Source organism: Carcharodon carcharias, chromosome 21 (genome assembly GCF_017639515.1).
Source record: "Carcharodon carcharias isolate sCarCar2 chromosome 21, sCarCar2.pri, whole genome shotgun sequence".
Taxonomy (NCBI): Eukaryota; Metazoa; Chordata; class Chondrichthyes; order Lamniformes; family Lamnidae; genus Carcharodon; species Carcharodon carcharias.
Window position 1 is genome coordinate 53,818,058 of NC_054487.1, and position 22,709 is coordinate 53,840,766.

At 39.8% G+C, this 22,709-nt stretch overlaps 1 protein-coding gene across 1 annotated transcript in view; it reads right to left on the reverse strand.

Moving 5' to 3' along the window:
• Nucleotides 1-316: 316 nt before the first annotated feature.
• Nucleotides 317-22,709, reverse strand: part of ppp1r3ab (protein phosphatase 1, regulatory subunit 3Ab) — a 66,735-nt gene continuing 44,342 nt past the window's right edge. The window contains exons 2-4 of the mRNA XM_041216287.1: nt 14,940-14,998; nt 14,710-14,840; nt 317-4,758 (exon numbers count right to left, since the gene is read on the reverse strand). Of these exons, the coding sequence (XP_041072221.1) occupies nt 1,603-4,758; nt 14,710-14,840; nt 14,940-14,998 (3,346 nt within the window). The 3' untranslated portion in view covers nt 317-1,602. The remainder of the gene's footprint in view (nt 4,759-14,709; nt 14,841-14,939; nt 14,999-22,709) is intronic.

The following is a 22,709-nucleotide window of genomic DNA, read 5'->3' on the forward strand; positions in this document are numbered from 1 at the left end:
TGGGTTTTTACAACAAGCAGTCATGCCACCATTACTCAGTTCCAGATTTTCTGAATTGAATTTAAATTCCACCAATTGCTGTGGGTTACCAGTCAAGTGGCATTATCACTATGCCACTATCTCCCCCTATCTCATTAGCAAAGGTCATAATACTTGACACCATACTCCACATCATTCACAAATATTTAAATAGTAGGAGTAAAAATGAGGAAAATATTAAAGGCATTTTTGAATGCAGGGAGAGAGTTGACATGGTGGAGATGATGAGAAATGAAATTTTACAGAGCAAGCCAATAATGCCTGAAGAAACAGTTGCTGAAGGTGCAGAAAACAAACTACATTTATTAACATCTTATTACATAAGATACAGTGAAGAAAAATGCTACATTGCACAAGACAAACCTTCTCCAGAGGATGCAGACAAGGCCGAGACAATCTGCTAACAGGAAAGAAAAACTAAAAGGAGTACCTCCAAAGAACACCTTGTATATGGCAAAGTAAAGAAAATAACAGAACAGCAGTCAATAGCTCAACTGTCTTAAAGAGACAGAGACAGTTGATGATTAACTTCTCCTGGATGAAGAAAATTTCTAATTCTGTGAGGAGGCCAAACAAATGAGAAACAGACCTCAGCAAGTGAGATCATACTGTCTCAAACGGTTTCACTTAAAGGGGACATTCTTGAAGGTGTACTTCAGTATAAACTTATCTATCCACATAAGTATTCTGAAAAAATATATATAATTCTGATCTGCTTCACCTCCTCTCCCAGCATACCATCTACTTCATGTCTCCACAAACAACGGAAAGCCATTTCAGTAGCACCGGGAACGAAGGCAGTTCTGAATGTTAACTGGGCGACACCACGTGTAGATATCAGGAATAGGAAATAAAAGATGTGTTTTTAAATCATTTGTAACAATTTTAATGCTTTACCATTTAGAAAACCAAACCAGATTTCTATTCACTGACTATAAAACAGGCAAACTTATTCAGTAAATGTTGGGCTAGCTAATTACACAAATTTAGGACAGCACAAAAAAAAATTTGGTCTGAAATTATTTTCTAAACTGCACTCAAGTGAGCGAAAAAATGGTCATATAAATTTCACTAAGAAATTTTTAAGCCAAGTTTCTTTAAAAAGTAGATGTCAATCACATTGCTTTATGCAAAGACAATAGGCTATAAATTCAATTTTCTGTAAAGTTTTCTCTCCTCGGCACTTTTTTTAAACTTATTTATGAGTAAGGCATTTTGCTAGCATTGTTGTCACTGTTCACTGTTTAACCTTTTGAGGGCTGCAATATTGTTTTGCATCATTATCAAGAATAAAACAAGGCTATAATTATTTTGGGTTATTCCAAGAATGTTATGAATTATAAAATATTACACGTGAAAATGTTATTAATCCTACCTTGTAATATTGGTAGAAATGTAGGTAATCATTTTTTTGATGTGTGAAACAAATGATGTATGCATTCCGAAAAACAATGGCTATTTCAGCACTCAAATGGTTAACAATTAAAAAACCAATTTCAGCTCTTCATAAAATGCAACCATTGCCTTTCCTTACATCATTCAAGAAAATACTAACACCCTGTATCAGTCCTTTTTGACAGAATCACTACTTGTTTCTCCTTCACAATACAACCAATACAATGAAAACACGTAAAGTGCGAAACACCCTATAAAGTCATAATGATAAACAGTAACGAGAAATACAATGAACAAAATAAAATAGCAAACTTTCCATACTGTGTTTTTCAAAGTAATTGCATCTGCAAATGGTTCACCTTGTAACCATAATTCCTCACACTTAACATTACTATCATAAGCTTCAATTGCCTGCTCATTCTCAAGTATTTTTTCATTACATTCCTCAGATTCTAAACCTTCTGAACATGGTTGGATATTACTAGAGACATTACTGTTCGTTTCCTTTTCCTCATCCACTTCAATGGGTGTGCTAATCAATATGACTGGACCTAAGTGGTTATGATGGTGTGACTCAGAATTCTGTGGTAGAGTGGTAATTCTACATTTCTTCTCTCCTGTATCCGTTGAAGTGTAAGGTGTTGAGCCTATTTTTGTAATATTTTTGGGCTTTACTGCATTTTGATTTGTGCTTTCATTTATTTGCATTTGTTGAGTGTCATGACATATTTCTGCCTTTTCAAGACTATGGGAAACTCTTGATTCAGAAAATATATCAGCTCTTTCGCTTTCACCATCCATAATAATTTCAATGTCTGTCCCACATTCTTGCTTATCAACTGCCTCATTCTCTACATGGTCTGCTTCCTCTTCTGCTATCTGCTCAGCAGCAGACACAGCTTCCTTTATTGTTTGAGATATACCAGTAACTTCATGTAACTGGGTAAATCCCATTGATCCGGATTCATCTGTTCCACCATAGTGTGACAAAATGTTTTTAATGCTTGATGCTTCTTCTCCCTTAAATTCTGCTTTTCCCACCTCTATGGACTCTTTAACATCTGGCACACTGTAATTTTGCTTAAAGTCCACTTCTGAAACATTATAACTCTGTGTAAAGTCTATATCCTTTTCATTCTTGTTGTAATGCACATTTTCTTCTGGGAGCCCAGTAAGGTTGATGGCCCACTGTTTTGCAATCTCTGTATGTGCTTGTTGAACTTCACAATTGTCTGTTATTTTAAGTTCCACAGATTCAAAAATATTTTCAGGAATTCTCTCAGTGATTCTATCAGTGATTTTACAAGAGATTCCCCCTTCTGCTTCTTTCCAATCAGGAAACATCTTCATTGAACCAGCAACATTTTCCCCATCTTCTGCTGTAATTCTGGTTTCACTTTGATTGTCTACAACTGATTGAAAATCAGTCAATTTTTGTGCAACTTCTAAAGATTGTCCATAACTACAAGGTGCAGCTGGACATTTTATATCCTCTGAAGTTGGTACAGATGTCCTTGTATGCAGACTTATTGTAGAAGCTCCTTCTTCTTCTGTGTTTTTCTGAGGAGCACCAGGTACATCCTTTCCAATTTGTACACACACTATATTAGTTTCAGGTACATAATCACCAAGCTGTAAAACACCTTTTGCATTTTGTTCATGAGTAAGGTGGATTTTTGAAAGTTGGTCATGTTTTGATGTTAAATGGAAAGCTGTGGTGCCCTCCTGAATGGACTTTGAAAATTGTTCTTCACTTGGCAAATGTTGCATGGCTTTCCCTTTTTGTGATCCAGATGTGGTAGTTCTTCCTTCATCTCCGGTAATTTCAAACAAAGCCGCTTCTATGGCTTCCTTTACTACTGTATCAGCTAACATACATGATGGGGCACTAATGCACTGCTCTACAATTTGTGTGGCTCCTACATAATTTTCTTTTTGTTCATTAGCAATATCCTTGTTTGCTGAATCAATCTCTGGAATTTGTGTCAGAACCTTATTCAGTTCACAGGGGTCTTGGTGTTTATCTTCTAAAGATCCCTGCAGCACAGGGATTTCTGTAGTCATCACAGTAGTCTCAATATTTGGCACATTTGTAACTTCCAGCTGTTTATTAGATGTGGTTTGGAGATAAGTTCCAAACTCTTTCCATGTATTTTGATATTTTCCATTATCTGAAGCACTGTGCGTATTCGCATATTGCATAAATTCTGTGACATCTGCAGAGTCTGTTGCAACTCTTCTGTTATTTGAATACATATCACACGAATTTTCTTCTTTCACAGCAACTTGAAATGCGATGGGCACTTCTTTTCCAATTTTTGAATGGTTTGTAACTTCTGAAGGATCACTAAATCTCTCTTTTGAACCAACTTTGGGGGCTTGTTTAACTGCGTTTTGTTGTTGCATACTTTCTGCTGCCTTGTTTGTTAAATTAGGTTTCACAGAAAAATCATTTTCTTGCTTTGGATCTTCCAGATTCTCAGCTTTACTGTAATATTGCAGAGGTCCTTGTGTGTCATTTATTTTTGTACTGAAAACATTTTCTCCCTTTGATGAGATTGACCTGTGGACTGAAGAACTGCTTCTATCTGCCTGAAATTCCAGATCAGCGGTGGTGCATACTACAGGAACAGGGATGGACTCTGATTCATTGCTTGTTAATGTATGTCCAGTTAAATAACCATATTCACCACTTCCACTTTCAACATTAGTGGTCTCTTGTAGAAATTCTGTAGGATTTTGCGTACTATTAGGGAGATTATCACATTTATCTGTAGAGCCCTGAATAACTTGCAAGTTATTTTGCATATCATTAGCAAAGATGCTGTCTGTGAAACTAGTCATTTCTAATTCAGGTTTAGCTGATGTAACAATTACAGGTGATGTAACAGCTTCACTCCTTCCTTGAGAGACAGGAAGACAGCTTTTATGTAGTAAATGTGCTTCATCACAAAACAAATTAGAAGATTGGGCCATTATGTTGTCATTGCTTGTTACAACATTAGCACTATCTGTTTGTATTGTTGTATTTATACTTCCCTCATGGCTCTGAGTTGACAGATTGGAAGTGTTTTTGTTACTGTCTAATTCAACCCACATAGATTCTTTCTCTTGCTTTACCTCTTTCTCTGTGTAGTTATTTGCACTTGCAAACTTGTTATGTTCAACTTCTATATCATTCTGTTGACTAATTGGTGATTCACTGACAGCTGTGGCATTCTTCTCATTTTCTTCTTTAACTTGAGAATGCGATCCTTCCAAAAGTGTTAAATTAGTTTCCTGATCTCTTGAGGTGGTCAATGAAATGTACAATGGAGGATTTATCTGTGAAAATAAATTAATCAGTAATAAATTTATCTACACATAGTTATGCCTTCATCAAAATCATTTTCACACATTTAATAATATTTAACACTTGTGAATATCCACAAGCACAGCCATGAAAATAAAAACCTCATGAAATAAATGACCACTTAAATCAATTGCTGGTTCAGCTTACAATGGAAGTTTAAGGGCAGAATTTCACAGCCTGTTGTGGTGGGCAAGTCCATAAAATACAGCTAGCTGTTCAAAAATCCATTGACTGCAGCAGAACCATAAAATCCCGCTGGTGTAAAATTCTGCCCAACGTCTGTTCCCAGCCCCCGAAAAATAATAGTTTTGAGAGATTTAAATCTGCAGTCACAAATAAAATATCTTCAATACCCATAATCACTGATAGCGTAAAATAAATGACCCTGTGATGCATGTCAGACATAAGCTATTAATCAGAACCCAACCAAAATTCTTTAAACACCATAACTTCTTCATCTGGGAAGAGTTAGAAATACAGCAAGAGAAAGTTCTCCGACAATGATATCTAACTGATATATGACAAACTGTGCCTCAGTGAAAAAAATCAACTCTGGCCATTGGACCTAAAAGAAACATTTTGGCAAAGTGCACCAGGAAAAATCAAAATAATTTATAAATTCTTTCACAAATTCCTTTGTATTACACATAATGAAAGAGGTAGAATAAGGTTTGAAATATTAGTTTGCTCCATGGAGTGTAGTCAATGTGATTCAAAACCAAGAGATTGAATTTAATCCTCAGCAGATTTCAGGTGGGTATGAGTGGAGTAAATGTAAAATGCACCTACTGGCCCCAGCTTCATCTACATGGCACCCATATGCTGCCTGTTGACATGGGCAGAAAGCAGCAGCTGGCCGACAGGTAAGAGAGAAGTTCAGGTGATTAGAACAAAGGGGAGCCTTGCCAAAGGTCAACTAAGTTGCGGAAGGATGTTTGGCATGGTCTCACGGAAGAGGTGGTGTGCCAACGGTGTCTGGGGCAGGGGAGGCTTTGGCCCACAGAAACACCCCTGTTTTTTTCTGGCTCCACAAAATAAAGGTTTACATTGGGAGAGCCTCTTCTGTATGCAGCCCAGCTGCCAACCTGTTTCTTCTGGTGGGAAAGCCATAGTGACTACCTCATCCACACCCAAATTAAAATACAATCAAGTATCACTGATGTAATGGCATCTTTGTTTGCACAGATTCATGTGGCGCCTCTTCCACCTACAGAACCCAGCAGGATAAAAGCCAAAATGGCCTAGCAAGGTTAAGTAAACTGATTATTTTTACCTTCATACCTGACCTGGTTCTGCTTGGTGGGGAGGGTTAAAAGTGACCTCCAAGAATATATTTCAACAGTGGAAAGATTGAATAGATTATTAGGCAACTAATTAGACACAATGGTATATAATTGAGTTCATTGATCAATCGTTTGCGTCTCAATTTAATTGAACTAAATTATCCAAACCATTTTCCTTGTTACACATTGAAAAATTTGATTCTGTGACTTGTCAAACAGGATAATGTATAGAATTCAATATGTATTACAATTACTGAATGTTTATCATAATTGTTAAATGAACTGGTTTTTCATGTAGACTTGCCCAGTTCTAAATTCTACAAGAAAGGGAAAACTTGCATTAATATTGTACCCTTCACGATCACAGGACACCCACAATGGAGTCCTTTTGAAATGTAGTCACTTTCATAATGCAGGGAAATGTGGCAGTTAATTTATGTACTGCAGGGTCCTGTAAACAGAAATGAAATGAGATAAAAACAAAAAAACTGCGGATGCTGGAAATCCAAAACAAAAACAGAATTACCTGGAAAAACTCAGCAGGTCTGGCAGCATCGGCGGAGAAGAAAAGAGTTGACGTTTCGAGTCCTCGAAACGTCAACTCTTTTCTTCTCCGCCGATGCTGCCAGACCAGAAATGAAATGAGACCTGTTTTAGTGAGATCAGATGAGGGATCGAAAATGGGAAAACTCATCTGCTCTTCTTCACATAGTGCCGTGGGGATCTTTTACATCCATCAAAGAGGGCAGATGAGACTTCTGTTTAATGTCTCATCCCATAGAAGGCAAATCTGACAGTAAAGCTCTCCCATAGTGCTGTACTGGAGTGCCAGCTGTGATTAAGTGTTCAAGTCCTGGAATGGTCCTTGGACCAACTACATTCTGACTCAGAGGTGAGAATTCTGCCACTGTGCAAAGGCTAAAGTGTGCTTTCTTGGTACATAAATGGATGATTAATAAACATTAAAAGACTTTAAATTTTGAATGTTCATAAGAGCCACAAGACAGAAAAAAAGTGATTTCAGTTAATCTAAGTTAACCTATTGTTTTGCAGCAAATATTTAAAAACGTGTAGAAAACAAAGCATAAACTTATTGCATTATTTAGTATTAGCTGAAAGTCACATTTAAAACAGACAGAAATTTGCATTTCTAATATATTATTTATAATTTCAATATGAAAAGAGGATTTAAAAGGCCATTTTGCCCAAGATGTACCATTTATTTGACAGGCTCATAAGAGTGAAAACCTTTAATCACTACACTGTACTCATTTTTATTTGGAACCAAACCTTCACAGACACTAAGTAGTGAAGATGCTAAATTACCATGTAATAGGAATTTGATTGTATTCTATGATCCATTGAACAGCATACCTCATACAAACAATGCTTATCATCTTTTATCAAGTAAGTACAATTTTATGTTTTGTATATAAACAATTGATTATGGCAGACAATGTAGTAGACAAGGTCAGAGCTTTGATTTTGAGGAAATTCAGACTGTTTATAGAAATTGCTAATAAGCTGGAACAGACAATTTGAATATGAATTGACAGTGAAGTAGACAATTCTGTTCCTTCTTAAAACAGAATAATTGAGGAAGGCATTATGGGGCAAAACATAATCTCAGGGGAATGATATATGGAGGACATGGCAAATATCCAGACTTTAATACCTCATCTCACAAAGTGTAAGATTGATTAAAATTTTTGTTTGCTTACTTGAAAAAAATATAGCCTGGCTAAATCACAGTTTAGGCTTTAGTTCTGGCAAAAACCTCCAAACTCAGTAGGTAAACTGGAACTTGGGTCAATAATATTCAACATTTGTCATTTAAAGGTTAAGAGACAAACCTGATCATTTCATCCAAAAGTCTTGCTGCTGATGAGATCATGTAAGATATACTGGGGTCTAAATTTAACATTATTCAGTCAATTTTATGGGCCTAAAATGGGCTCAACAATAATCATTTTAGTAGGGCAGAGGCCTGAATCTGACCGACATGGGCCGCTACTCAGTTAGTCATGGCCTTTTTTAGGCAGCAATGCAGAAGGTCAGATCAGTATTTCTGGGTCTTTTAAGCCTAATCAATAAATTTTAAAGGGACTCTGCATCAATACATCCTGGAATACTGTATTTGTGGAGTTGTCTCCACAAAACTGTGGGCTCATGCTGGCCTGTACTCAACCCCTCCAATTGCCTTCCCTGCACCCAGACTTATTCTTGGGTCTTAATGCAGACAGAATTGGTAAGGCCCTGACAAATGAGCTGTATTGGGGTGCCGCATTGGAGCCATAGCTCACCCAAATTATTATCATGAAGCCAGAGGATGAATTTGGTTTGGTCTCCTCAATTCCAGTACACTGTTACCACATGCCATTGGAATTGCACCTGATTTGGGTGCTAACAAATTTAGGTCCCACAATTTCTAAAAAAAATTAAACCCGTGAATCTCCCGTCACATTTTTTTTGCCGTTGGGCATCTCTCCAAGTCTTAAGCTTCTATTCATTTGTACTTTGCCTTAAGGTAGGTCCTGGGCTTATTGTCTGATGATGCCTCATCCTGAGCTATTTTCTTGGCAGTTTCCATCAGTGGTGCTTTACCATTGCTTTCCACCCTCAAAGGCAGGGGAGGAGGCAGGCCCCTAGTCTACCTCAGCTGGAATGGGAATTAAACACATGGGGCAGAATTTTGCCCTTGGTGGGCGGGCGGGCGGGCCCCACCAGCTCAGCGGTGGGCGGGCAGCTGAACTCCACTGCCGAAACGGAGCCCGCCGCCATTTTGAGTGGGCAGGCCAATTAAGGCCTGCCCCGGAGGCCACCCGACGGGAAGCGCTATGCGCTTCCTATGCCGGGGGTGGGGGGGATTCCCCAACTGTCAAAGTGCGCTCTTTCACGCATGCGGGCAAAAGAACACACAGCTCCCTGAGACTAAGGGAGAGCGTTGACAGTTTGAAAAACTTGAAAAATAGAACAATAAAAAAATTAACATGTTCCCCCCCCATGTGACACTGTCACACAAGATGGGACATGTTAATAAATATGAGTGAAACTTTATTATACTTTTAAAAACTGAGATGAAACCTCAGCCCGCCAGTGGATGAGGTTTCATCTTTTATCACAAGCCCACTGAAGCTCCTGGCCTGCCCGCCAGCCTTAAGATTGGACAGGCAGGGCCTTTAATTGGGTTAATGATTCTGTCAATGGCCTCAATTGGCCATTGACTGGTCGGCGGGCGGACAGCTGATTTCGCTGTCTGCCCGCCTTCCTGAATATTTAAATGGGGCGGGATGACGTCAGGGATCCTCCCAATGTCATCCCGTGTCATTTTCGTGTTGACAAGCAGGCCCCGCCCCCAACTCATCGACGGAAAAATTCTGGCCATGCTGTTGGCGTTATTCTAAACTACCTTTAGCCAGCTGAACTAACCAAATCCCCATTAGCTTCTATATGTTATTTAATTTATAAATAAATGTGGAAAAAGTAGTTTGAACCCACACATATTGTCAATAGCATGACAGTGGTTATTTTAAAAGGAATGGACATTCCACATATTATTCAGGAAACAATATACTACCATTAGATGCTAACTGCTAAATCTCGGCATGCTAATCCATATATTGTGTGCATAAGGTCACAGGTTTTGGTTCATAGGACACATAAACTTTTTATGGAAGGTGCCATCTAGTCATATACGATATGTTAAAAGTGTAGGAAAAAGCTTACGCTTGCCAATCCAGTGGTGGACAGTGAGGGGAAAAAGAAGATAAACGTGTGTTACCCAGTTCTGCAATCAGAGAATGCATCACTAGAATGAGTTTACATCAAATCGCTTTTAGTTTTTTGTTGGTAAGGAATCCAGAAATGTCTGATTTCCCCACCTACAATACAATTGCTCATTTTCACATGTTAAATTGTGGATGGTTTGACTTCTAATTTCATACTCCCTACTCCCAATCTGCCACATTACAAATCAAGAAGTTTCAAATAAATTAAATGCATATATTTCCAGTCCAAAACACTATTAGCAGAATTCATTCCTTATTTAAAAATATTAAGTTTCATTTCACATAGCTTGCATCAAAAAATAAAATGAGGTATTTTGTGTTTCATTATAAAATACTTTCCATCCATTTCTATTTTATCTTTATTTATTTTAGCCATAATGTAATTAGTCACAGCAATTTATTGCATTTTGTCACATGCTGTTAATACCCACTGGGCCCCAAATGGGTCATTGCCTGTTATTATAAGGCTTGTTTTAATTCAGGCAATCCAGGATTTAATTGGCCAGATAATAGGAAACAGAGGGAAGTTATCAATGATAATTGTTCTAATTGGTAAGCAGTAACTAGTGAAGCCCCCCAGTGATCAGGCCTTACACCCTGGTTGTTAAAATTTTGATGAGATTCTTGTAACAAGCTGTCTAAATTTAAGGATGACAACATTTTTGGATAAGTAATACGCTTGAGTGAAAGAAAAATCTATAAATACTTAGCAGTTTGAGCAGATGAATGTTAAATAACATTGCATATCAAGAAACAGAGGCTTTAAAAACAAAAGTATAATCACTCATTTAAAGAATATTTTGTTACTAAAATGCTGCTGGACTATGAATTAGGTGAGTGGGATCACCAAATGTTGAAAGTTTGATTATATTATATAATGACAATTTGACAGGAATTCTGACTCCATATTCACTGTGCTATAATTAAGTTAATGGAACGCTGAGGCCTTCCACAACCGGTGGATACTGCAGGAGCTGGGGTGCATTATCAATCCCAGCAAAGTCATTTTAATTTGGTAAGTTTCCTTTAATGTTTTTGGTTTTATCTGCAATAACATAAAAATGCCCCTTTTAAAGGGGTTGTTCATTTATTTATTTGGTTACCAGTACTTCAAAAGAGGTATTAAGTTAACAGAACCATGTTATTGTCATATCATCAGAAACCCTAAAATCAAACGCAAACAATTTTCTACATGCAGAAACCTCCATAGCTTAGCCTTTTTGTTAGGGTATTTATCATTATAAACCACTTATAATATTCAGCTTATGTCAATGGCCATTTTACCAGTGAAATATTTCTAAAGACCTCTGATGTATTGGTATGATTTATTTGTGGTCTCCACAAATTTGTAAGAGTGGAATGTCACAATAGGAGATCTTATAGCTCAGTGGGTGGCATCACTTCTTCTGAGCCAGCAGCTCTGGTTCAAGTCCCACTCCAGGACTTGGTGGCCAAGGTGTAGAAGATGTGTTCATAATGCATCAATTTATAAATCCTTCCAACACATGCCAACGGCAGGTGGTGAGAGCAGGAGAGGTTCTTAATCAACCATGTGATGGTAAGAAAATTGGAACCTCTACAATCATCATTTAAAGTTCTGAACTGCAACATGCATGTAAAAATGCATGTTACCAAGCAACTTGAACTCCTTTGGGGCGGTGGGGGGGGTAGTTGGTTTGATGGCCAGTGTGGATCAGATTGGTGCCAACAGCACAGGGTTCAATCCCCGTTCCAGATGGGGTGGATTCGGGACCTGCCTCATTACCCTACACAGGTGGAGGTTGTAGCACTGTGGTCGGACCTGCCATCGCACAGAGAACTGAAGAAGTGGCACTATAAATGATGAAAGTCATTAAATGTAAAAATCTTATTTAAAAAAAATAAACAGCCTACACTTTTAAGAAAATTATTTTGGCGAATTGCTGCATTAACAAAAGAGAGTGATCTTGATGCTAAAGAATGGAGAATTTTAATTTGCTCCACATAGTGTCAGCACCAAGCATTCTCTCTACATGGCAAAATTCTCTTTATTCTGTATCATCATTAAACCTTAAAACAGCTTGAGAGGCACATGCTTACCGTGCCAGCCTGACACTTATACTTTTCACATTAACCAATTCTTTTTGAATCAAAAAAGACCGATTTTCCAAATGTATACTCCCAGTAGGAGTACACATTCAGAAAATTGGCCTTGAGTGTCTGCTTCATGTCTGACAGTTCTCTGCAATAGACTCATACTTGTTAGGAATTGGGTTACAACTGAGCAAAATCAGTACAGTTGACAGAGACTGATGATTTTGCTTCACCTAACTGGGATGCATTTAAACCAAGGTACATCCACCCTTCATATACATATTTTCAATTCAAAACTGAAATGCTAACCTGACACTCCAACTCATAACCACATTAGTTGATAATTCAATAATTAAAGGCTTCAAGAGCTAAGATTTACCACTTATGCTAGTGTTTTTTTATTTGATAGGTAGGTTTCAAAGTAATGGATTGCCTACTAAGTGTGAGGAAGAAACATGCCAGTTTGTTATAGAGAAACTGAGGGCTGGATTTTCTGACTTTGCAACCCTTGGTTTAAAAGGCCCCATTGTAACCAGTTTTTGCTTTGGGAGAAGGGGACAGGAAAAAGTCCAGCTCGCTAACCCCAGAATTAGATCATGGGCGACCATGGTGGGTGGGCAACTGCCATTAAGTTGGTTAGATATTGCGTCTTGGTTATCTGGCACTTTGTCCCATTTGTATTAAAAGCAGTTAGGCCTTCTGGCCCTCACCCTTCACACCCCTTCGACCATCCCCCCACCACTCATATGCCCCCCATGGCACCTTCATAGCCTCCATTCTCCTTCTATGTCCTTTATGCCCCCTTTATGACATTCATGGCCCTTGCATGCTCATTCATCCAATATGCACTACATACAGAATCAATGAGCCGTATAATAACAATGGAAAGTGTTAAAACGCTGAGACAAAAATACCCATTCAAAAATCCTCTTCGAATAAAACCACAGTTTTATACCCTATAAAAGTGTCAATCTGATAGGGCAATTATAGTATCAGTAACAAAAAGATTTAACCACTTCACACTTGTTAATATTGTCCAAATAAACAGTCAGACATTGACAAGGGATCACGGAGATAGCAATTAAGCAAATTAAACACTTCACTCAGCTTTCAAAATACAACCTCTTGCTGAGCATTTTGTGATTCTTGGAGCTCACCCAAACATTCATAATAAGGCCATCTGATAACTGCTCTAGTAGAAACAGACGGCAGGCATCTTGCTCATTATGAATGCTTGGCTAAACCTGAAGATTCACAAATGCATTAGCTCAGCAGGGTTCTGTTTTGACAACAGAGTAGAGTGTTTACTTTGCTTGATTGACTTCTTTATGTGGTTATAATTTATTTTTTCCTGTGATCTCTTTTCAATGTCTGAATGTTTATTTGAGGTGTGCAGTGTTTAAAACTTTGGTTACTGACACTACAATAGCCCTGTCTGACTGACACCTTTTTATAGGGTTCTAGGAACAGCATTTTTTAAGAAGATTTCTGAATGTGTGTTTTTTTTCCCTCAGCATTTCAATACTTGCCAATGTTATATGGTTCATTGGTTCTGTATATAGTGCACACTGGTTGAATGGACATGTGGGCATGGAGGTGGCATAGAGGGTATGGAAAGGGAATACAGAGCATGAGTAAGACCTTTTAAAAAGGGTATATGGTGCATGGGTAAGACCTTTCAAAAGGTTCCCGAATCCAGACAATGGTTCACGACTGCTAAGGGGCTGTGAACCACGAATCATGGAGGAGTTGGCCTGACTCCACAAAAATTGTGGTGGGCTCTGAGATGCCTACCCCCACAATGATGCCAGCCAGGTCAGAGGTGCAAGGTGCAAGCTCATTATCCACACCCTTTTCCTGCACTGGTGAAAATAGCTGGCACTAGGAATGGGGCTGAGAGTCCCGAATTCAGATCCCGTCCACCATTTTTAAATGGTTCCGGAGTCGCCCTAACTCTGTGAAAATCTGCACCTGATTGTAAAAGTATGTAAAAGTAGTTGAGGAAGTTATTAGTTCTTTGCCACCTACCCAAGTTCAAGACAACTTACAGGCTAGAATTTTATGTCCCGTGGATGGATGCGTGCTTGACCCGAAAGGGTGTAAAATCACATGGGATGTCGTCGGGCAAGTGTCCTGATGTCATCGTGCACACGTGTTATATTTCGCTCGGGCACGCGCAAAAGTCAGAGGAGCACCCGCCAACAATTTAGCGGGCAAGTAAGCTCATTAATGGCCCAGTGTAAGTGTTTGTCATGGCCCGTCCAACCTTATGGTTTGGGGATGGGACAATCGGCTAGGCAGGCTTTACATTTTTGATGAAACCTCACCAACGGGTGGCATGAAATCTCTGTTAGGATGTAAGATAAAAAAAATATCTGGGGACTTTTTTAATGAGGTTTGCATTCAGATGCTTGATTGTGCTGCATGGACATTTTTTGCAGCATTTTCTTTCATTATTTGGAGGTCTGCAGCTCCCTGAAGCAGCTCAGTGGAAGCGCTCACCAGCACCCGCGGTGACATTGGCGCCTGTCCTCTTTCCCCCCCCACCAGCAATACTGAGCCTTTCTCAGGGTGTGTTTCACCCTGGCTGGCCAATTACCAGCCATCCAGCGTAAAATCGCAGTCGGGGACTATTTCTCATCCACACCCAGGCCCAACGATTGAACGCACCCGATGAGTGCAAAGTTTAGGTCATAGTGTTTGGGATCAGGAGAAAAAGGTAAAATTGGGTCACAATGTAAATATAAAGCACAATTTACAATGAATGAGTATTCCATACCTGTGTGTCTGGTGGCTGTTTACTTTTTTCTCCTTTTTGTTTTGTATTTTCGTCAAACAGGTTTTCAGTATTCCATTGCGAAAAGGGATTTGTTTCCAAAATTGTCTCTCTATTTGCCTGTTGGGCTGTGTCTGGGTAAATTCAGAACAATATCAGTAACTTACCATGAGCAGTTCTTTTAGCAATATGGTGTCAAAGATAGATGCAGCATAAAATGGAGCAATTTATACCTTCAGTACTTGGCAGCATCGTATCGCCATCATCAGAGGATGTTTCCAGGATCTCTTTGCTTTAAAAAAACATATGATATAATTTGTAAGAACAATATCTCAAAGTTTCTTAAATAAAATTTAGCCAGAGCAGACATCAGTCTTGGAATGTTACTTTAACGAGAGTTTCCAAAATACATAGTGAAGTCTGGATATATCTCTGCAATTCTCATGATACTAGGTAAGACACCCATGCTCCATTCATCTAGGACCACTGCTGGCTGCCCCTTCCTTGTCAACAGGACAGACTCCAGCTTCCTGTTCCATTTTCCTGTCACTATTACCATTGTTCCCAGAACTACTTGGTAGAAAGTGGCTATAGACTGGCTTTACTGGTGGTGAGGCCCCAAACTCTGTCAATGAAGGATGAGGCCTATAAAGCAACTATGTTTCTTTATTTTTAAGGCTCTTCTGCTTCCCCTGTCATCAGTTTTGATACTGCGGCACTACGCCACCCTGCCACCAACTCCTGCACCCCCTCCCAGTTTCCATGCCTTACAATGGCAAGCTCCTTCTTGATGGCAGAGCTTCTGCCAAGGACCTGCCTTGCATGCAAAATAACTTCTCATCCAGGAAAATGGGTTAAGTTTATGTCAGGGTCAAAGGGGCAGGCAGAATTCTGGTCATGCTTCTACTTTGTCCTGCAAAGAGGAAAAACCCATCACACCATGTCTAAGAATACTTTTAAACCCAAGACACTATTTACAACAAGTCTAAATACATACCTTACTTGTAAGTCTCAATGCAGTTTAAACCATTTGTCGAGTCGTAAAGGTCTAATTGGCTCCAGGTTCAATATGACAAACTCCCTCTAGTACTTGAAATTGATTTCCACCTCTCATGAATACCAAGCAGAGTACTGCAATCGATGCTGATGATATTAACATGAAATATATCCAGCAAGTCTCAACTGTCTCTTCAACATTCTGTTGCCAATTGTCAGGTGGGACAATATTAACTTGAAAGCTTCCTAAAAGTCAGCTTGTCAAAATATAATGGGCTTTCAATTAGCCAAATCATGGAGAAGGCACAGTGTCAGCCTGGATCTTAGAACGGCTGCTTCTCTTTAGCAGCGAAGGTTCATGTGCAGTTCCAAATAATATAAACAGATTTATATTTTTTCCCTTATACTACTGTTTATGTGTTTAAAACAAAAAGAGTAATAATGGATATAAACCTATGCAGTCTATATTGTGGACTGAGGATAGGAAGATCAACTGAAGAACAAGATCTTAGCTGTTCTTCAGCTAGATCCTTGTTTTGATTTCCCCAGTACCAGACAGATGGAATCCATTACTGTTTTTCATTCACAGAAAATTCACATGGAAGGACAGGACAGCAGATAGTTGAGATCCGCCTGCAAGATTCCGCCACCACCACCCCCACCACGTCATTCACCATCCTGACTTGGAAATATATCACTGTTCCTACACTGTCGCTGGATCAAAATCCTGGAGCTCCCTTTTTAAAACTATGGGTATGACTACACCACATGGACTGCAGTAGTTCAAGAAGGCAGCTCACTACCACCTTCTCAAGGGCAACTAGGCATGGGCAATAAATGCTGGCCCAGCCAGCAAAGCCCACATCCTGTGAATGAATGAAGAAAAAATAACAACAGGCAATGCATTTCAAAGTAATTAATTGGCTGGAATTTAAGGCCGCAGTGGAGGGCTTGTCCATTGTTTGGAAAACCAGTGGCAATTCTACTGTTCCCATATTCAGGACGCCTATTGGAATTTAGTCCTAATCTGGCACTTATTCGACAGCAAAGGCCAGGGGGTGCTTTCCCACCACATCCCTCCAACCTGATGTCAGGTCCCTCAATGGGGCACTGAGTGTCTAAGAATGAGGGAGCCTACTAGTAGGCCATAGGCAAACCCAGTAGGGTTTGCCAAGTGGTTATCCTACATGGTGAGTTCCCACCTACCTACTTAAGGGTCTCATTGGGCCTCCGGGCGGGAAGGCCATCATCCACCCTTCCCACCTGGAACTTGATCGGAGTGGGGGTAGTTGGGAAGGTGGCAGATCTCCAGCCTGCACCCTCTAACTTGATCACATAGCACCCCATCTCTTAACTCAACTCCTGTGGGGCGAATTAATTTCTGCCCATTGTATTGAAATTCTATGACATATTTCTGAGAGACATAAGGTATTTGTTAAACATAAATCTACCAGACAGTGATCCATTCGCTAAGAGCATAGAAACAGGGGGAGATGATTTAGCACCTCAAGCCTGTTCCGCCATTTAATGGGATCACAGCTGATCGCGACCTAACTGGGCAGAGGTTTCGCCCCCATATGGGGGTAGGTACAATGGTGGGTGGGCACGAAAATTCATGCTTCCGGCTGGCATGCTGGTTTGCCGACATCTTCCTGCACCCAGGCCATTTTCCTTGAAGGTGGGACTGGGAGCAGAAGGGCCACCCACCCACAAGCAATTGGTTAAAGTAATTAAATGGCTAATGAACGTCAACGAACAAAGGCTGACTGGAATTTTTGGCAGACTGGGTTGTGTGAGAATGGAACACTCCTGTCAGGCTTTGAGACCCTTCTTACCTACCTGGCCATTGCTGTGGCCACAGGCCACCCTGTAGAGCGATTTCCCCCTCCAAAATAGTGGTTTAAAAATTGCTGAGAGGATGCCACTGATGGAGGCGCCATCTCTTTCTCTTAGCTGAACTGCAGACTGGAGATTCTGAGACACAGGGCCTTTTATTGGTCGTACAATTTTGAGAGTCCTGAGTTGGACAGCAAGTGTACCCCATTAATTGACCAATTCATGGAAAATTTGCCCGGTAATTGTTCCCCACACACTGGAGGGTTGTGACCCCCATATGACCCTACAGATGGAGTCCCAACCCAAAACCCTGCCCCATATATCCACCATTTCTCCATATCCATTATTTTACCTTCGTTTGACAAAAATCTATCAATCTGTTTTAAAATATTGATCATGCATCAATTCCCATTTGTAGAAGGAAGTTCCAGAGTTTCATTCCTGAAAGGTCTAGCTCTAAATTGTAGATTATTTCCCCCTCATCCTAGTCTTCCTCAATCAGCAGAAATAGTTTCAGCTACCCATGCGTTCCCCCTAATAACTTTAAAGCTTCAATCAAGAGTACTGCTTTAATTTAAAGGCAAAATACTGCAGATGCTGGAAATCTGAAACAAAAATAAAAATTGCTGGAAAAACCCAGCAGGCCTGATGGTATCTGTGGAGAGGAAGACAGAGTTAAGGTTTTGAGTCCATATGACACCTCATCAGAATCAAAGAGTACTGCTTTGTTCTCTGCAGTCTTTTGCAGAATTCAAAAATGATCCCATCTCCAGGTCATTTGCAAGCAGGCCCCAGCAGTGGCAGGTAGCCTATATAGGGAATTAAGGGGCTTATTAAGGACCCTCTCCAGCGTCAACTGGCGGGCCCCCTGTAGTGGCTGAAATACAACCAGTGAAGGAAGGCGGCTGCTTGGTGGCAGACCAGGGAGCCATCTTTCCAGAGACATTTAAGAACCACCCTCCCCAGTGCCAACATGGAAGGATCGTGACAGCTATGGCTGCTTCTACCCTATGGAGGGGCTCCCCCTCCATGATATTGGTCTGGCAGCTGTGGACAATTTTATTTTTGAAAACTTTGAAGTTGCTGTGTGGACGCCTCCTTCTTGAGGTATCCTCTCTCTCTCCTTTACCTGCATTGGAAGGCTGCCACTCTGTGGTGGAGAGCCTCCAGTTGGCTCTCCAGCTTTAGGAGCCAATTCTTAATTGGCTGGTGAGCACACCCATTAATTAGCTATTCCTTTGAAAATTGTGTAGGGTGGCTATTTCTGACATGATGCAAAGGTGTGACCTAATAGTTCTCTCCAACAGGTTCTCAATTCCAAGCCAAGAGTCCTGCCCTGTTTGTTGCCATCTGTACAAAGACTGGAATGATTAGTTGAAGCATGGTATCCTCAATACCATGTTTAATTGGAATATGAATTTGTCTTGGGCAGTAGTGCAAAATGGATGATAGTGAATCGACAACACATTTTGCACACTGTCCCATTTTCTTCTCCATTGACTTCAATGTTGACTGCAATGAATTAGATAGAGGTATGGATTCAGACTTTAATCTGTGATATAATAATAAAAATCCCAGAATGTAATTTTAATAAAAATAGAATTTGGCATGTTATAGTTCACATGGCATGAATACCATTATTGTTATAAAGTAGCATATCTTCTAAATCATCAAGAGCAATGAAATCAGGTTTCTGATAATTCTCTAAAATAACTAAATAGCCATAGAGCAAAATAAAAAAGAGGCATAAAATATTGCTACATTAATGGTATGGAACACAGGGTTAATTTTAACCCTACTTGCCAATGGAAACTAAATGACTGGGCAATAAAATCATATGTTGATTTAGGCACCAATGTCCAACATAGATTCCTCTGTATTCAATTTTAACCTGTCCTTCTGAGCAGATGACAAGACACCCACCTAAAACCAGTGGATCAGGATCCATTAACACCAGCTGTCCATGACTGCACTTTTAATTGTGGTCTGAACAGGGAAGGCATTATGGCTTTCCCACTAAGCGAAGACAGTGGGAAAAGGATCTAGGAGCAAAATAGTCCTTTTAAGGTTAATTTATTTTTACTTGTTGGGTCAGGCATTCTTCTCTGGGTCCCACAAGGAAAATTGAAACCTTGTCTATCCTGGACCTCCCCCCACCCCTTGTCTCCCACAAGATCCTCTGTAAACTCTTTATCATGATCTAACCACTTGCTAACTTCCCCTTGGTAATGGCTGTGGCCTGCTGCCACACCTACTCCCATGCCCACCGCTAGTCCGTATCGCTTCCTGTGAGCAAGCAGTTGACTAGTGGCAGTTGACCGGAGACCCAGGAGTTACAATCACACACCAAGGTCATCGGGAAGAAGATTCAGTGCTCAATTTGCTCCACCTACCCAAATCTCACCCCGAGTTAAAAACAGTGTAAAGAAGTCTCTCAATTCTTCTGTCTATTGTAGGATTGTACAATATATTGTAGGATTATACGTAGGATTGTACAGAATATATGGCACAGAAATAGACCATTCGAGCCAAACAGTCCATGCCAGTGTTTGTTTCATTTGAGCATCCTCCCTTTTCTCATCTAAATCTATTAATGTAACCTTCAATTTCCTTCTCCCTTGTGCTTATCCAGCTTCCCCCTAAATGTAACTATACTATTTGCTTCAACCACTCCCTGTGGTAGCAAGTTCCACATTCTTATCACCCTTTCAGCAAATAAATTTCTTCTGAATTTCCTACTGAATTTCTTGGTGGCTATCTTATATTGATGGCCTGGAGTAATGCCTTTCCCCACAAGAGAAAACATTCTTTTTGAGTCCACGCTTTCAAAACGTTTCATAATTTTAAAGATCTCTATTAGGACACCCCTCAATCTATTCATCCTTTCTTGAAATGATATCAAATCCTCATGATTCTCCTATCATCCTTGTAAACCCCCCTGCAACCTCTCTGATGCCTCTGATTCTTTCTTTATGATATGGCAGCTAGAATGTCACAAGGTTTGATACAGGTTTAGCATAACTTCCTTACTTCTCAATTCCATCCCTCTAGGAATAAACCTTAGTGTCTGACTTTTTTTTTCTCTTAATGGCCTGCTAACCTGTAATGTGATTTTAATGATTGTTGAATTTATGCTTTGAGACCCTTTTTCCTCTACCCCACCTAGACTCACACCTTTGTTGGTTGTTTGCCCATTCTGTGAGATTATTGAAGTCCTCCTGTAATTTGTTGCAATCCTCTTCAGATTGATTAACCACCTGCACCCTCCCCCCAATTATTTGGTGCCATCAAAATTTAGAAATCATATTTTTGATTCCAAAGTCCAAATCGTTAATTTAATTTGCAAATTGCTATGTTCCCAACACTAATCTTTGTGGAATATGTTAAGGGAATATCAAGGAGGCAATGGCATAGTAGTATTGTCACTAGACAAATAATCCAGAGACACAGGGTAATGTTCTAAGGAATCGGGTTCAAATCCTTCCACAGCAGATAATGGAATTTGAATTCAATAAAAAAAATCTGGAATTAAAAGTCTGATGATGACCACAAAACCATTGTTGATTGTTGTAAAAACCCATCTGGTTCACTTTTGTCCTTTAGGAAAGGAAATCTGCCATCCTTACCTGATCTGGCCTACATTTGACTCCAGACCTACAGCAATGTGATTGACTCTTAAATGCCCTCTAAACAAGGGCAATAAATGCTTGCCCAGCAATGAACAAATAGAAAAAAAATATATAGATGGTTAAACTCAGTTGTATTTGTGGGTGTTGGGAATAAGTTTTAGCTTTAAGTCTAATTTGTAATTTTTGTATTTGTGTGTTAAGAGAGGTTTTAGTTTCACTTTAAAAGATGCCTTCATTCTAATAAGGTCTTATGACTCATGAAGGGAAGTTAAAACAAACACAAGGTACCTGTTACCTAGCAACAGAGGTCCGAGGGACCCAAAGAGACAGAGAAAAACAGAAAAGTAGTTAATTCAGTTGGAAGCAGGAGCCAGGAGAAGCTGGACACAGCAGAGGGAACTGCAGAGAGAGTAGATTTCCCAAAAGAACTGAAAGGTTCCAAAGCCAAAGAGTGAGACAGAAAAGAAGGGTGCCAAGAAAACCTCCTAGCCAAAGGAAGAACAGGGATCTAGAAAAGGTACTGTTCAGTGGAAATGAAAGTAGGGAGCAGAAAGGAAGCTCCAAGATTAAAGGGAAAAAGCTGAAGGATGCAGACTTAAAGCAAAACAGGTTTGCAAGAAGCCAGAACATCCAAGTAGAAGCCAGAAGATCCAAGCTGAAGGTCTGTAACTCTTTACTATGAGCATGTGAAGCAGTGGTGTTCTGTTGGCATGGCTGAGCATTTAAGAGAGTGTGTGGAAGGCAAAGCTTGAATGCACGTGTCGATCCAGCTGAGAGGGACACTGGAAGGAGAGTACAAAATCCTGGAGGTGGACCCTTGAGGAAGGCATCCAAGAGAGAGCATCATTTGGGAGAAGATTCCAAAGTAAGTTCTTCAAGAGTGGAGATTGGAAACCCTCATCTGAAAGACTGTGTTCAGTGAGACCGATTGACTCACAGTGTCACAAGGGCATCGGGGAAGTTGATGAAAGATCCATAACATCTATTTTGGGTGGCACCTGTCATTTGATTTCAGAATGTCGTGTGCCTGACCACAGGTTGCTTTTGGTTTATATGGACTAATTACTTACTGTGAACATTAGAATATAAGATAGGTTTTGTAATTTGTGTTATCCTTGCAAATCTGTATATATCTGTAAAGGTATAGTTGTGGGTGAAGGAGCATTGTAATATAGTTCATCTTTTCTTGTTTAATAAATGTTTCATTCTTTAGTTAAAAGTTCCTCCACTGACTCCTGTGACTCTGTTCAATAGCTACCCTCCATGTTACTAAACAAAAAATAAAAGTTAGGATCTATCAAGCCAGGTTCCATCCCGGGATCTGACTTGTCTAGTAGTAACATCAGTTGAGATCATAACAAATACCACTAACAACCCTCCACCACTTGAATAACTACCCTTCACTCCCACTCTCTGCATTCTGTCTTGAAGCCAGCTAGTGATTCATTCTGTCACTTGTCCCTAATTCTGCACTCTCTAATCTTATTCATTAGTCTGTTATGGGCACCTTATCCAAGGCCTTTTGAAAGTCCAGATAAATTT